General features: G+C 40.7%; 1 protein-coding gene across 1 annotated transcript; it reads right to left on the bottom strand.

Annotated features, from left to right (window-relative positions):
- Positions 1-5,271: 5,271 nt before the first annotated feature.
- LOC123979947 (low affinity immunoglobulin gamma Fc region receptor II-like) lies at positions 5,272-15,515 on the bottom strand. The gene is made up of 8 exons (XM_046064057.1): positions 15,443-15,515; positions 15,069-15,104; positions 12,903-13,166; positions 10,864-11,109; positions 10,414-10,545; positions 10,047-10,148; positions 7,884-7,973; positions 5,272-5,645 (listed from the first exon to the last, which is right to left on the bottom strand). Exons 1-8 carry the CDS (start codon positions 15,513-15,515, stop codon positions 5,608-5,610), a joined length of 981 nt encoding a protein of 326 aa, XP_045920013.1. The 3' UTR covers positions 5,272-5,607.
- Between the last annotated feature and the right edge of the window lie 1,099 nt (positions 15,516-16,614).

The raw sequence follows: 16,614 nt of genomic DNA, 5'->3' as shown, positions 1-16,614 counted from the left end.
TGACCATAAGCATGGCCATTTCCAAGATACAAAAACCCTATAAAATATTAATGTATGTGTCAGCAAATAGACATTGGGCTTAGGGGGAGCGTTTTAGCCCACTCTACCCTATGACTAACAATAATCCATTTTCTAATTGTAAAAACACACTGCTCCTGTACCTGTCACTGTTTCCATTTACCTTCTCCTCCTCTTCCTTCTCTCCCTCCTCATCAACATGCACCCTCTCTCTGCATCGCCTCCACTGACCTCAACAGCTAATACAGACCTATAAAGACATACAGAGATTTAGCTGCCTCTTGTGGCAACATTTTTTCTTCTAAATTCAGATTTTTTTTTCCCGCCACCACGCATTTCTTTTTCCTCTTTCTTTTCTCCACATAATTTACCGTCTCTGTTGTGCTTATCACACAACCCAGCGCTGACATTAAACTCGCTCCAGATGGAAAGTAAACTCCTTTGATCGGCCCTGTTAAACCAATCAGATTTAAAATAAAAAAAATAAATAAATAAAAACGAAGATCGGTGCGGCCGCCCAGTAAAGTAAAACATTAGAAACTGAAAAATAAAAACTCGCCCCGGAGCTTCTTTATGTTTGCTGCCGTGATGTGGAGAAAGCTTTGGCGATAAAAAGCCTTGTAAGCTACGTCTTAGTTCTTTTTACAGAAAATCTACTAACTGCTTTGAAATGCGTTTTTCATTTTTTATTCGCTCCCAGTCTGTTTCACGCAACTGTTAAAATACATGGGTTTCATTTTTCTTATGTGAGGCTGAATATTATGGGCAGTTTGGTAGGGGGATATTGACATACATGTTAATATAGACTTTGGATTTTTATTTTAGGTTAGTTATAGTCTATCACAGAGACTGTAGTCATGTTCCGCTCCACCTTTTGCAATATGAGGTGAGTTTTCAGCAGCCTAAATGTTGAGATTCAGTCTTTCAGCCACTATTTGAGCACATTTTATGGCATGAATTAATTTCTTTCGATTCATTGTTTTATGAAGTTAATTTAGAACAATGTTTTGAACACTTTTGAGTGTGTTAAACAAATTAATCTCATGTTTGAACTGAGGTGGAACGGCCCGAGTCTTTTAATGAGGAAACGCTTACACACGCTTTAGGAACACATCAAATCACTTATTATTATAGACGACGCCTGTTCATTTAGGCATTCACACTTTCAGCGATTTTTTCCGTCTCCCTGCATGTCTCAGCTGCAGCCGTGCTACTTATGACTAGGCTATATCGTAGATTTCTGTAGTGTTACAGTTTGCTTTTCTTTTGTAAAATATGATGTTGCCAGTGGATTTGTTCATGCCTGTGATTGGTCATCTGCTACTAACACTGCGTCTTTTATGTGAAGGCGCTCACTGCTGGATTGGGGAAACCTGGGTTGATTTAGGCCCAATCCCAATGTCCCCCCTAAACCCTGAACCCTCACAGAATTTACTGACCTCACTTGGAAAGTGATTGAGTGCACGAGGCCAGGGTTAGAAAAGTTAGGACAATTCCAAAGGCCCCTGATATGTAAAAACTAACATAAAATAATATTACATTAGGCTATACATTACATAAATCATGATCACTGAGTAAATATATTTCAAATATAATAATACTATTATTGATCTCTTTGTTTTTACTTGTTTTTGGCAGTAAAAGTTAAAAATCCCCATTGACCAAAAATTAAAAATCCATATTGACCGACCCCTGCATGAAGTGGTTGCAGTCAGACAGGGACCTGCACAGACATTTTGATGGGCAGGAGCTCAAGTTAAAAAAAGGGCACTTTTTTAAACAAGAAAAATATATTAACTCAACAACATTTTTACTTTTCTACAAAATAATCAGTTCACACAGAGACCATGGTCTTCTTTAGTATTCACTAGGTTTATCACAGGAGCAGGCGACAGCAAAGGAAACTCTGCCACAATGTGCCTGTTTTTTATGCTGCTAGTTTATATTTAGAATAAATGACAGTTTCATTAATAATTTGTTTATTTTTCACAAGGAAATAAATCGTTTCAATTCTTTTGGTGTTATTGGAATACATAACACTTCACATAAATCTTCACACCAAGCTGTGGCATTGGGCTGCAGGAATAATTAAAATAAATGTTATTTAAATACTTTTTGTTTCACAAGCAAGATGCCAAATGAGTAATGATAACCTTCAGCTTCACACAGCCAAGCAACAGAATACTGAATTGCCTGAATACATTAATGTATTGATCAAATACTTTATTATTGTTGCTATTATATTAGATTTACCATGCACATGCATGCATTTCTGTCATTAACAAATATGTCATTTAATTTTTTGTTATGGTAAAAAGAGCAAGAGAGAAATCTCCACAGACTCCCTGGAATGATGCTAACTGGCCTGTCATTAACACCATGCTGCCCACCGTCGCTACAGTTATGGTGAGACTGGCGTGCTGCTGATCCATCTGTTAGTCTGCTAAAAGGAGCAGGGACAAAGATTTAATATGAATATCTTGCTAAATGTTTCCCTGCACTGATTAAATGTTGATGAAATGTAGGCTAACACTGCAGATAGCTAGATTATTTCACTGTGGACATTAAGCAAACAGGTTAACACCACAGACTAAAGGCTGCACACCTTTCTCGGTGAAAAACTGGGTTACAGATTGGCATCCTGTCCTTTGTCTTTCCTCTCTTTCCTTTTTTGAAAACCAGATTTTGGTTTACTAGGCAACATTGTGTTCACTGCTTTTTTCTTCCTCAAGAGAAAGTGCCCTTTTTTCTGGGATGCTTGTTTTTGTTGTTGTTTTTTTTTAAATAAATGAATATACAGTATATTTAATCCTGTTTGCAACAGATTCCCTGTCAAACAAATATATTTATATTTAAACACACACACACAATCACTGATGGTGACATGGACTTCCAGTCGTCCCCATTCACATGCTGTACACATGTTGGCGTGTGTATCGTCACTCAGCCTTTTCCATACTCGGTCTCCGCCGGTGGAGAGGGTAGCAAAGTGTATGGGCAGCTTGTGAGAAGTGCCGTTGCACAAGAAAAAGTCCAGCACACCAAAGAGTAAAATATAGAAGTGCTGGTATACGTACCAGTGAATACCGGCCCACTTCAAGCACTGACTGTGACTCTGAATAAGAACACACATTGACACACACACACACCTCTTTTCAGTTAGACCTAAGGATGCACAGAGAGTCCATCCATCCATCCATTGTCAACTGTTTATCCTGCGTACAGGGTCGCGGGGGCTGGAACCAAACCCAGCTGACATTGGGCGAAAGGCAGGGTACACCCTGGACAGTCCATCGCAGGGCCACACATAGACAAACAACCACTCACGTCTAAGGATTTAGAGTCTGCATGTCTTTGGATAGTGGGAGGAAGCCATAGATAGATATGAATCATCTTTGGCACTTCCGGACCTTCTTGCTGTGAGGCAACAGTGCTAACCACTGCACCACCACGCCGCTTGTACCTCTACCGAGGAAAGTGGTGCGGGGTTCATGTTAAAGAAATATTGTGATCCAGGTTCAGGTGTGAAGAAGTTTCAGAGACTGATGAAAACTTAACATAGCATGGTTTGATAAGCCCGGCCGAGGAGACACAGTGCCAGCATACAACACGTGAACATGTCATATGCCAACACTAAATCTGAAGGAGAACATCTTTCGGTCCCTTTAATGTTTTCCCCCTAGTTCCTGTAGGTTTCCCTCTACCTAGAAAAACTAATCTATCTGATGTTTATTCTTCAATGCTATATCATATTGTAATCTATTACTTTCCATGAGTTGTACTCTAATCTGTAAACTAAAGTTCTGTAAACATTTTTGTAAGACTCATCCTTGCCTGACTCCTGAGCTACTGTCTCTACCTTATCAGTCTAACGGTCGTCTCACTAACAAGGACAGTTACGTGGGAGAAAGAACTAGAGCTGGAAGGTCAGCGAACACTTGTAGGGTCAACTGATGTCGCTAAGCTAGTTGCTAGCTACTTGTCTTGCCGTTCCCTGTTACATCAAGAGGGGCTCACAGTCGACCATTCTGTCATAGAAAAGAGGGAAAAAAGGACCAAAGGGCTGAGGGAAATCAGATAGCCCAAAAAAAGGAACTTGCAACACCCTTAGCAGAACCGAGCAGTCGGCAAAAAACATTTATAGGGCCCATCCACCTGAAAGAGAGTTTAATAAAAATCCACATAAAAGCAGGGCACAAATAGCATCAGTTGATCTGCAGGCAAAACCACCCACCTCTGAGGGTATCAGCCTCACTGTCATCTCTGCAGTGAGCTCTAGCATAACAGGCCAAGCAGTCTCCAGGGTCTGGGCGACAGGTGGCTTAAAAAGCCTGCTCCATAACCACACTGGAACACAATGCATCAAGGGAGATCCTGAGTACTCCCTTATTTTTGAGCATTAAACACTTAATTTCCTGCATTCTGGAGACATTTTCTGCACCAATTTATGGGTGAAATGTCTTTATTTTTATAAAGGGAAGCACAAAATTCAGGTGGCGGGTCACGGCCGACGTGCAAGCAGACAGGATTAACCTCCTTCGTGTTGCTGTGCATTACCACCACCACCACTCCACTAGATGGTGCTGTCGCAAAAGAACTAGGGTCCTAGAACTGCGGTCCCAGGATTGCGGGATCCTGAAACTGCAGCCTCCGGTACTGCAGCTTCATACTATTGGCAGGTTGAGCAACTCCATGCTTACCTCTTCGTCTCCACTCTCCTCCTGCTCTCTCTCTCTCTCTCTCGGCCCTTTGTCCCTCTGTTTCACTAACTCACGCCTCCTCCTCTGCCTGGCAGTGGCCACCACAGGCTTTTTACTCCTTCAAGTGCCTGTGCCTGCCCGTTGGTACTGCAGCTGATGTTGAAGCAACTGCATTTGCCCGGTCTGCCAAATTACCAGTCCAGCCCTGTTCAAATGTGTGTGTGTGTGTGTGTGTGTGTGAAGGGTTTTCTTAAGCTGTAGCTTCTGTTTTTATTGATACCGACAACACCTTTACATTTTCTACAAATTTTGCAGGGCTTGATGGAACAGTGCCAAAGATGATTCATATCTATGTATGGCAATTATGACAGTCTTGTGTGTAGATCCCTGTTAATTGAATTTTACAAATGTTTATTGAAAAGTGAATATTAAAAGTGAATATATAAAAGTATAGATTACAATAAATGCAACAAGATACAAAAGATTACAATTTAACAAACACAATATAACAAAAAATTTGTCAAAGATAATAGATGTTGGAGTAAACTGAATTATTAATAAATATCAAATGCCAGGAGTAATACATAAAATGAATATCAGAGAATATAGCAGAGATTGCATAAACCTCTAGCGGTTCCTGTCCCAATAAGCCCGGTATTTTCCCAGTTAACACTAACTCGGTTAACTCTGTTCCTCAACTCTTGCAGATAAGCAAAGTAAATAACTTTTTCCATCAACACTAATCCCCTGCATTACACACAGTAGACAATGTTGTGATAATTGTGCTTTAAGCATTAATTGCAACAATCTTCATTCAATCTTCAAAAACAGTCATTTGTCAGTTTTATAAATCCCTGTTCCCGCCAACATCTTTGTTTCCTCTTCTCTTCTAAATCCTCTTGCATCCTTTCTTTTGGTTGCAATTTCCTGTTGAGCATGTATAATAAGACATAATTCAGATTTTGTTTTAAATGCTTTTCATTTCATGTTAATTTACACACAGACACAGAGTTGCTAAGCCTTGCTTCCACAAGATGTTTTGGACAACCTGACTTTTTGAAGACACTGAGGCGACCAGAGTTAATGGGTCACCAATTGAAAACGCCACGTCTTTTAAAAGCTTCGCCATGGAAAGGCAGGTTCCAGACGGATTGGCCATCGGGAGAGTCGGGATATTTCCCGGTGGCTTGCCGTTAAGCATCAAATATACTCGGGGGTGGACACTAACTACTTCTGTTTTCTGTTTATACTACTTTCTGCAGTCAGATAGGTAAGCACGTTACACACATGCACAGTAGATTCACACCCTGATATCTTTAATCACTGCATGGACTTGGTCTCGAGGACAACTGGCCCAGTGCCCCAGCTCAGTGTGGAACCCAAAGTCTATGCTTGCCATGCAGGACACTGCATACAGTTCACTATCAACGGCTAAGAAATACGTATTCAACTGTTCCTATCAAATGAAACAGTCCCTTCACTCCTGGTTTCAATAGTAAACCACCACAAGAATGACAATTATCTACAAAATCCCCCACTATATTCTAACCAGACACGTTTTAAAAATACATTAATCATAAAGTAACAATTGTATTTAAAACTGGAAAACTTTTTAGAAAATTTTAACAAAAACACCCTTCACCGCTATGCATCATGGGAATTTTGAGGGGTGGACTTAGGCTGCTATGTAGCCCATCACCCCAGACTCACACAGACTGCGTGTGAACTGCGGCTTTGGTCTGTCCTCTGTAACCATAGGTGCATTCGAGATGACTGCGGCTGACTTTCGCCAACTTCGTAGTCTAACGTGAGCTGCAGGTGACTGCAGGGGTGGGGAATAAAAACACCGCCGTCAAGTTGGACACATTCTACCAGCGTAAGCTTACTCTGAGCTGAGTTCAATGACTGATCTCGCGGAACGGTTGCTTTTTCATCAACATACATCAAAGGCGAGAATTATTAGAACTATTTATTTATGCCTGTTGCCGTTTATTGTGCAGCCACTAAAAACTGTCCAGCGTCAGTAGATTGATTGATTGATTTTGGTAACTTATAATATGCTTGCTCTTGTGTTCCAGCGGCCAGCAGTGCGTAAAATAATAACACTTTAATATTATACCTACCATAAAGGGCGGACAGGTTTTTGAAACTTAAACTTTGTCGCAATATCGCAAACATCTGGGGCAGGTAGTGGACTGCTGTGTGTGTTTGTGCGTTTACGTGTGTGAGAGAGGGAAATTTTGAATCACATAAAAAGCAATGATTTCTCTATCTTTCTCTCATTATTTATCTCCGCTAGTAAAATACGTTCTGTATCAGATCAAATTTTAATAACAGGTGTAAATGGGGCGATAAAGCTCAGATTATTACTCAAACCCTGTTTGTTGCGGAGTGATACGGATCTGTGCAAAGGAATTCAACGTTACGCTCATCATATCACTGTTATGAACCAATCAGATTGCTTGATTTGTGCTACTCATTTTATAATAATGCTTTGTATTTAGGTGTTAGCCAGGCCTTCCTCCTCGTGTCTTTACAGAAACTCGTAAGCGAGTCACCCCAGTTCTTGCCTCCCTTCACTGGCTCCCAGTTCACTTTAGGATTGATATTAAGATTCTATTGTTTGTTTTTAAAGCCCTTCATGGACTTGCTCCAGCCTATTTTGCTGATCTCTTGAAACCGCATGTTCCTTCAAGGACATTAAGGTCTGCAAACTTCTTGTTGTCCCTAAAACAAGGCTCAAGAACAGCGGGGATCAAGCTTTCTCAGTTGAAACTGTGGAATGAATTGCCTCTCCATGTCAGACTGGCCCCCAGCCTTCCAGTTTTTAAATCACGACTTAAAACAAAATTTTACTACTTGGCTTTTAATGCTTTGTTTATTTATTGATTCATGTCAATGTGCAGCACTTTGGTCAACCTGGTTGTTTTTAAATAAAGTTGGATTGGACTGGATATGTAAGTTACCCTCCTGAGCTAGAGATCCTCAGCCAACATCTCTTTAAAGGAATAGTTCAACATTTTGGAAACACCCTCTCTCTCTGGGAGATGAGAAGATTGATCTGGAGTCAGGTTGTGGTTAGCTAAGTTTATCATAAAGACTGGAAGCACGGGGAAACAGCTAGCATAGCTCTGTCCAAAGTTCATAAATAAAGAGCAGCTGTACCTCTCGTCCTGTGTGGTCTGTTGGCTATTTGTCCAGAACTGACGTCACCTGTTCCTCTCACTGCTGAGTAGACTGCAACTGAATTACACTCTGGAAAATAAAACAGATAAACATTACATTACTTCAGGTTGGGGAGACCGGGGATGGTTGAGTTATGGGTCAGTTGTAACTATAAACTGTACTGTTGTGAAGCCTCGTGTTTGGTCGAAAGGTGGCCGCCATGTTGAGTTTTTGCAACCAGGAAGTGCCCCGAATTTGATGAGACAGCGGATCTAACGGCCGTGTGCGGAGCTCGCTAGGTTGCTTAGCTAGGTGCATCTGTAATTCACGTTAACTGTCATTTTAACAGGGATGTTAACTTTGTCTAGCGAACAACAACCTTGAAAGTAAATTGTCTCACTAGAGAAAGTGAACAGCTTTTTCAACGATGCAGGTTAAATTTACACAGTGCCATGGGTACAAGTCAATCTAGCCTGATTGACAGGTTGCCGTGGTAACGACTTATCAATCATAGATAATCCTGCCCTGAGAACTTTGGTCCTGCAGTCTTACGGTGCATTTAGAGCAAATGCAATCCTGGCGTCGTTTTCCTCGCAGGGGTTTTATCGCTGGACTTTTGCCAACTGTTCACACACAATGCGATAATGCGGATGAACACAACCTGCGATTTCTACAGCTGTATGAACCCAAAGTAAACATTTTGCTGTTATTTAGTTGAAATAAACGGATCAAACTGATGCCGAAATAACTACAATATGATGCAGATTTGTTAAACATATGAATTCCTGCTTTGTCAGGTCTGTCAGCAAGACAGCAGGACAACAACTTTTAAAATGTCTGTTTTCTCAATGGAGTTCAGATCAATCAGGGCTGTGCTATGTTAACCTGTTCACAGTAAAGTACAACGATAGCTGGAAATAACAGACACATATTTTACAAACTCACCAGATAGTTCAACTTTCTCGCTTTCTTTTCTCCAAGCAATGTTCAGTTTTGTCAGGTTTTTATATAAATATGAAGCAGCAGTCCCACAGAGCTCTGGGTGCCAACCGACGTTAACAACAACAGTGGCTGCCGAGAAGCGCGAGGGAAGTTAAATCTACATTTAAATCCCAAAAATGAAAGTTAGAGTTCATGTAATAAAAGCAGTTATCTCTGAGTTCCTCCTGTGGGTAAACAGCAAAGTTGTCAGGTCATAATCCAGTCCGACTATGTGTCTTTATATCTCCCCCTCCACACCGCGTGTCCAAATCGCGTCTCTTTGCGTATTTGCATTGAGTTTGGGACACCGTCCCCAACCCGTTTGGTCTGAAAGCACTATAACTGTTTAGCTTAGTTTGACACATAGCTTAAAATTTGGCACATTGTTGTAAACAAATCTGCTGGCTCAGACAAACCAGCCGCTCCTCTCTACCAGGTGACAATGTTACCTGCAGGCAGTAAATAACAGCAGAGAAAGGAGCATGATGAAGACAGGAGGAAGGACTGATACGGACTGACGTCTGAGTTTTTCATTCTTTCAAAATGATAGTACATATCATGATGTCCTGATGTGCATCTCCCCAAAAATTCCACTTTGCTGCAATGTAGAGCAGAAAAAAACGTAATTGGTTGGTTTTGCTTTGAAGCATCGCATTTCCTCCAAGCCCCCAGGAAGGGCTACGTGCTTTGAAGAAAGTTTTACATGAGCCTGGAAAATGTTGGAAAACATCACAACCCACTCGAAATGACTCTAACAGAATTTGATCCATTCACTCAATAACATTTGGAAAGTAAAGAAGAGCCGTACAGTTTTATCCCTATCCAAGGTAGTGGAGGACTGAACCAGAAGTTAGCCAGCCGGCCGGCAGAGATGAGCACAAATGAACACATAGAGTAGAGAGCTGTTAGCGTCTGTTAGCAGATTCACCGCACGGCAAAAAAGCCCACATTGACATTAACCAAAACAGACCAGACTACAGTCTGAAACGTTATGGTGATTGATTTTACATTCAATTATTCCGATGAACATTCTTTTTAATGTATCCTCATTTTATAAACATGTCCTCATGTCTCTTTCCAAAATGTCCAAGGTCTAAAACTCAACTTGGTCCTCGCAAAGACATAAGAACAAGAACGCACAGTAACTGTCCCTGAAAAAGAGAATCGGTAAAACATTGTTACCTTTGCTGCGTCTGATTGGCTGCTGTAGGTGACGTGATATTTTGACATCCCTGTATGTGACGTCTTCTGTGATGTCATCATCCCCAACTTCTTCTTCAAAAGCTGAATGAACCAAAAGGAGCAGAAATTTAAATCAAAGGAGATCATGTGATTTCAATCAAAAGCTCCACAGCTCACCTAATGGACCCTGTGGTGAGATTGTTTTATTAACATCAATGTGATTCATGAGAATCCAGATGGACGTCTGACTTAAAAAAACAGTTTGTAACTTGTTATTATTTGTATGTACAGAAGTGTTAATAGAAATGTGTCAACAGTAAAATGTGACTTTGAATGTGAACTGCAGCACATGGAGTCTGTGACTAACCTTTAGGTTTCATACGGAGGCGTCGTCTCACCAATAGAACCAGCAGAACCAGAAGAACCAGAACAGAGAAGGAAAGAACAGCAGACCACAACACAGAGGGAGGAGTAGAGGAGGAACCATGAGGAGAGGAGGCTGATGGAAAGGAGAAGGAACCAGGAGGAGAGGTGGTTGAAGGAGGAATTGTAGTGGTGGGTTTCACTAAAATGAACAAGAATTTATAATTAAAGGCCCAGAAAATAAAATAAAATTATAAATTATTCAACAACATGCTAACAGAAAGACAAATTCATAACCACTGTCTGCTGAGTTAAACAGATCAGAGTATCAAACGTTGGGTTGAACTCAGAAATGTTGTCACATCATGAATCATCTCTGCTGTCCTGAAACCTTCTGAACTCAATGTAGAAAACAAAACAAGGTCAGTTTGAGAATTATCTTTGAGCTCCTCACCTGTGACAGAGATCCAGCTGGATGGAGACTCTCCACGACCTCTGATGTTACACTTGTAGAGGCCTTCATCAGACTTGTTAACATGGTGGATGGTCATGTGACCTGTAGGCTCAGTCCTGATGAGGGAGCCATCTTTATAGAAACCAGCTGGGAGGTTGGAGTTAGGGGTCTTTGTTTCACAGTGCAGAGTGACATCATGTCCCTCCATCACAGGGAGGACAGGACTCTGCAGGATCACTGGTCCACCTCAACACAGAGACAAACTACAGCATTTCATCATTTACACACAGCTTCATCAATACCAGTGGAGGACTACGTCTCCATGTTAGTGTAGTCCTGTTTTCTGTTTGGTCCTGTCTCTGTTCCTTGCCTTGGTTTTGTTCTGTTGTGCAGTTGTTCCCAAGGGGGTTAGCCAGAGATCGGACAGTGAAGCCGACCAAAGCCTGCATGGTGGGATCCATGTAGACCCAAAAATGACGTCAAAACCCTGTGACAACCCGTTGCACATGAGAGATGTAACCGTATTGCTTAGATTATAAACTCTCAGCAAAATATTCGGCCATCAGTGACACTGCCTTGGTGTTTCACAGGTGAGCCTCATACCTGGGCTGATTAATCAGTGATGTCAGAGTCAGACAAACACACTGAGCCATGGAACTTTTTTCTTTTGTTTTTTTACATGATTTAATTTAAAAGAGACGAGTTTTGCACTTCTTTTGGTTTGCTCACACACCAGAACATTTTGGCAAAACCTCAGCAGATTTATCATTGACCATATCTATAAAGACTTTGCCTTATTGTGGAAGAATGTTGTATTTTGCTTTTATAGAAGTCAAAGTAAAGAAAAGTTGTACTTCATTATAAATTTATTAATTCTGTTGGCAAGATACCTCATTCATAAATGTAAATTCAGTGCTAAAAACCTAATTTTATACTTTTTCTCCATGAAATTATGCTTTATATTAATTTGATTTCTGGCTCCAACAAACAAAACAGGCGGTTAAAACTGTCAACATATTGTCCTCTTTCTCCTTGTAATAGCTTATAAGCTTCCCCTGGCAAAGCTTCATATAATTTTGTCTGTGTCTTATACTGTTATGTATATCTTTATAAGTCACATCTGAATTGTAACCCCCTTTTTGCAAAAAAGATGACCTTAAAAAAAAAAAAATTGCCATGAAACTTTTTGTTGGTGCAGCTACGCAGCTACCAGAATTACGGTGTTTCTGCCGTTGTTCTACGTCATTAAACCACAGTTATGCTGCACGATCATGCTCAGTAGACGTCCTTGTCGTCTATGTTGAGTATTCCACTCTGTATTCTGTGTTTCCCTGGTTTTCTGGTTTATCCCCCCATTTTGGATTACTCTGTCAGTGCTTCTTGTATTCCCTGTGTATTATGATCCGTTTAGATTAACCTTTGTTCGGACATTTGCCTTGAGCTCCATGCTAGCCTGTTTCAGTTTAAGTTTGGGTTCAATAAATATTTGAACTGCATCCTCTCGCCTTTTGGTCTGCATTTGGGTCCACATGTCGGTCTGCACTCAGCCACCCATGACAATTGTCCTGTTATACTGAGTGTTATACTATACTACACTATATAGTATACTGTCATACTATTATATATTGTATTATTATTATTCCTCACGCATAAATGTAAGTCATTTCATTACGTATTAATCTGCTGATTATTATCTCCATTAATCAATTTTTGAAATTCTGTAAATAGTGTGAAATGCCGTCACATTTACCCAGAGCCCAAAGTGACACCATCACAATGCTTACTTTGTCTAAGGTACAGTAGAAAGCTCAAACTAATGACATATAAATTAAAAGGAAAAGGAGCAAATCTTCATATTTTTGAAGCTGGAACCATGAAATGTTTTTACATGAAAAATTACTTTAAATTTCTGTCAATAAACCAATGTACTAGCAGTACTTGTATAAACTGTTGGGTAGTACCTCTTTATTTGTACTTGAGTAAATGAACTTAATTACTGTCCACCACTGATCAATACTAACTCCGCAGTCTGATCTTACCAGTGACAGTGATGTTGATGGTGTTACTGGTTGCTCCCTCTCTGGACTCACACCAGTAAACTCCATTGTCCAATGGGTCGATGTGGCTGAAGGAACAGTTAGAACCAGCCGATCTTCCCCAGTCAGCGTCACACTGAGCCCTCTTTTTTCTGCTTGTGTTCCTCCACAGCGTCCATCCAGCAGAGCTGTCGTCCTCCTCACAGCTCAGGGAGACAGACTTCCATTTGAAGAACTGAGTGCTGCTGGGACTCACAGTGAGACGAGCTGCAGCGAATTAGAAAATTTTTAGCTAAATGATCACATGAGTGTATTATTAATTTCCAACCTGCCCAGTAGCCAGACACGTTAGTTTATTAAGCATTCATTAATCATTAATAACAGAAATGGGAAATAATGGAAATAATGGAAATATTGTTCATTTATCATCGATTTAAATTATGTTGCTTACTTGTTACTTAAAAGTTTGTGTGAGGCTGCTGCAGTGCGTCCAGTTTTTGATCAGTCCAAAAGGACTCATGTCACTCCTTTACTCAGGGACCTCCACATTCAAATGGTCACTAATGCTTGCAAACAGACTGACTACAGGGTCTGCACCCATCTACCTAAACTCCACAATACAAGCTGATGTTTGTTCTCGGCCACTACTCTCCTCCTACGAACGCCGCCTGGCTCTGCCTTCACACAAAGCAATCTCAGTCTGTTCTCATCTGTGACTGCACAATGGTGGAACGAGCTACCACGTCAGAGCAGGGGTGTCACTCTCTAACTTCAAGAAGCTCTTGAAAACTCATCTTTTCTGAGAACACTTTTTCTTATAACACTTCTCACCCCTAACCTCTAACATGCACTTCCTGTGCTCTTCTTCTCCTTCTTCGATCCCTTACAATTATCTTATATGTATTGATTATACTATTTTGTTAACTCTTCTTTCCCTAGGTATTTACCCCATTCATGTGATATGTGCTATTAGCTCTTACTACTATTTATTGCTGCCCTCACTAGTATGTATTGTCAGTTGTGCTGTATTGATGCTTGTATGTTGTTCCTCAAATGAAAGTCACTTTTGACAGAAGCTTCTGCCAAATGAGTAAATGTAATGTAATGTAATGCTGCACCTGCTGCATTATGAGTATTTTTTTAGTCCATGACATCACATATGGATGCACGTTCAAGACCCATTGGCCTTTCTGTGTGGAGTTTGCATGTCCGGATTCTTCCCATCGTCCAAAGTCACGCGTAATAAGTTGATTAGTGACCCTAAATTGTCCTTAGGTGTGAGTGTGACTGGTTGTTTGTCTATGTGTGGCCGTGCGAGGGATTTGCGAACTGTCCAGGGTGTGCCCCACCTTTCGCCCGATGTCAGCTGGGTTTTGGCTGACATCGGCCACTTATCCTGCGAAACTGTACACAGGATAAGTGGTTGACGATGTATGGATGTTACATAAGTTGTGTAAGTTACACAAGTAACCTTACTTAACTTAGGTAAGGGTAAGTGAGTAACCAAACAATTACCTTTTCCTAAACGTAATTAGTTTTGGTGCCTAAACCTAACCAAATCACAATGTTTCACAATGTCAACCACTAGTTTTATTGTAAGCTCTAACCGGATATAGCATTTTTTTTGCTAACTTGACCGTGGAGTCTTACAGGTCCAAAAATAATAAACCTGCTGACCATTGTTTAAATGATAAGGCAAACCAGAAGTTCCTGCACATTTTAATTCAAAGTGTCATAAATACTTTCATAAAGAGTTACATTGTAAAGGTGGAACAGGTACGCAACCAATATTATTATATTATTATATTTATTAGTTTGTTTAATTTTTATTTTTGCAATATTGTTTGAAAATGAAAATTCATTCTTGGTTCCTATCTTTAACTCACATAAGTTTTGTGCATCTGATTTAGTTCATAACTGATCTGACTGAGCTTGCATCCTGGTCAACTTGTACTTGTTTCTATAGAGACCTTGTTTGTTTTTGTATGGTGGTTGTTTAAGTTAATTTACTGTATGTTAAAGCATTCTCTGTATGTGTTAGTGGTCTTTTTGTTTATAGATATTATAAATATGTATTTATAAGTATTTACAGAATGCACATTTTGTATTACTTTTTACCAGACAGCATTATGCTAACAGCTTTGACTGTCGGAGGAGACATACACTTACCTCCACTGGTCCTACAGCACAGCAGTGAGATCAGCACTGAAGAAAAACGAGACTCAGGTTGGTTTGAGATTTAACATACAGGTGCTTCTCAGAAAATTTGTATTCAAAATGTGAAACTGTCATATATTCTAGATTCATTACATTTAAGTGTAAATATTTCAGGCCCTTTTTGTTTTAAATCTTGATAATTAAAGGCTCATGGAAATCAAAAATCCATATCTCAAAATATTAGAATAATAGAGTAAATAATGTATAATACAAAAATGTTGACCCAAGAAGAGCCCTTAGTCTCTGTCTGGTTCAGTACACACAACCACAATCATGGAGAAGACTTCTGACTTGACGGTTGACCTTGACCTTTACTCAGAACTTACTGCTTTCCACGGTCCAACTTCCCGCCTTACTCAGGTATTTTGCCATCCGCATCATCCCACAAGACCAATCCATTCTTCCGACTTATCGTCCCTATCCGCCGCAGTTCAGTCCCTCCACGATCATGCTTTACTCATTTCATTCACCTGTGCCTCTCCAATCCAATCACAAGCACATACTGTATGTATAAAAGCCTGTCCGACGCGTTCTCATCTCAATGCGTCATAACTGACGCTTTCAGATAGTGTGACAAAGTGTAAGGATTTTAAGCTAAATGAATGAAAACACCCCCATTTCCTACTTTGGAGCAACACAAGGGAGGCTAACCCTACCTGTTAGCAGGTGTAGGGTTGGCCGGTCGACATGCATACATTCAGTGACTTAGGTTTAGGTACTAACATTTCTGATGGTTGTGGTAAGGGTTAGGGGCTTCGGGGGCTGTCAACACCTTTATCACGAACGTAGCTAGTTAGCTAGCACTTCCGGTCTGTATGGGACACCCCAGAGCGTCTCATAGAGACGCTTCCGGAAACGTCTCATGGAGCGTCTCACACCTAATACAAATACCAAATAGTAGTCAAATACCTACGCTTTTTCACTCTTTCTCATATCATCGCTATATGACGCCCTGAGATGAGAACGGGCTGGCCTGTCTAACCCCTTCATCTGTCGTTTCTTGGTTCTCACATCCCTCCCCCCAAACCCTCTTTTTCTACTCTTTCAATTGGCAGCATGGTGGCCCGGTGGAGAGCACTGTGGCCTCACAGCAAGAAGGTCCTGGGTCCAGACCTCAGTCAGCACAGGCCTTTCTGTGTGGAGTTTGCATGTTCTCCCCATGTTTGCATGGGTTTTTCATGAGTTGGTGTGCGGTTGTGAAGTGGAGGACCCAAATGCAGGAAACCGAGCAGAGCAGGTATAGTGGAAGGGTCTCTTTAAACAAACAAAAGGCGAGCACACTTACTGGATGACCATGACAAGCTACACACGACAATGACTGGACAAAGACTGAACAGAATAAGCAAACTTTTAAACACCAGGGCGGAACCAAAACCAGGTGGACACAGACACAGACAAGCAGTGATCATAGGTGGAAAAGACAGAACACAGGTTACCAAAAACTAAACACAGACCATATCAAATAAACTACAACCTAAAAGGAAACCATACTGAAACT

Source organism: Micropterus dolomieu, linkage group LG12, assembly GCF_021292245.1.
Source record: "Micropterus dolomieu isolate WLL.071019.BEF.003 ecotype Adirondacks linkage group LG12, ASM2129224v1, whole genome shotgun sequence".
NCBI classification, from domain to species: Eukaryota; Metazoa; Chordata; class Actinopteri; order Centrarchiformes; family Centrarchidae; genus Micropterus; species Micropterus dolomieu.
Note: the sequence above shows the minus strand (reverse complement) of the source record. Positions and strands in the feature narration are given on the sequence as shown.

Bases quoted from the DNA above. Each gene is read 5' to 3' on its own strand.
- LOC123979947 (XM_046064057.1), bottom strand. From the start codon at position 15,515: ATGGATTGGTCTTGTGGGATGATGCGGATGGCAAAATACCTGAGTAAG. The intron at 13,167-15,068 runs GTAAGTGTATGT...AATTCGCTGCAG, and splicing joins GTGCTGTAGGACCAGTGGAG to CTCGTCTCACTGTGAGTCCC. The intron at 10,149-10,413 runs GTTAGTCACAGA...TGGTTCATTCAG, and splicing joins CCTCCGTATGAAACCTAAAG to CTTTTGAAGAAGAAGTTGGG.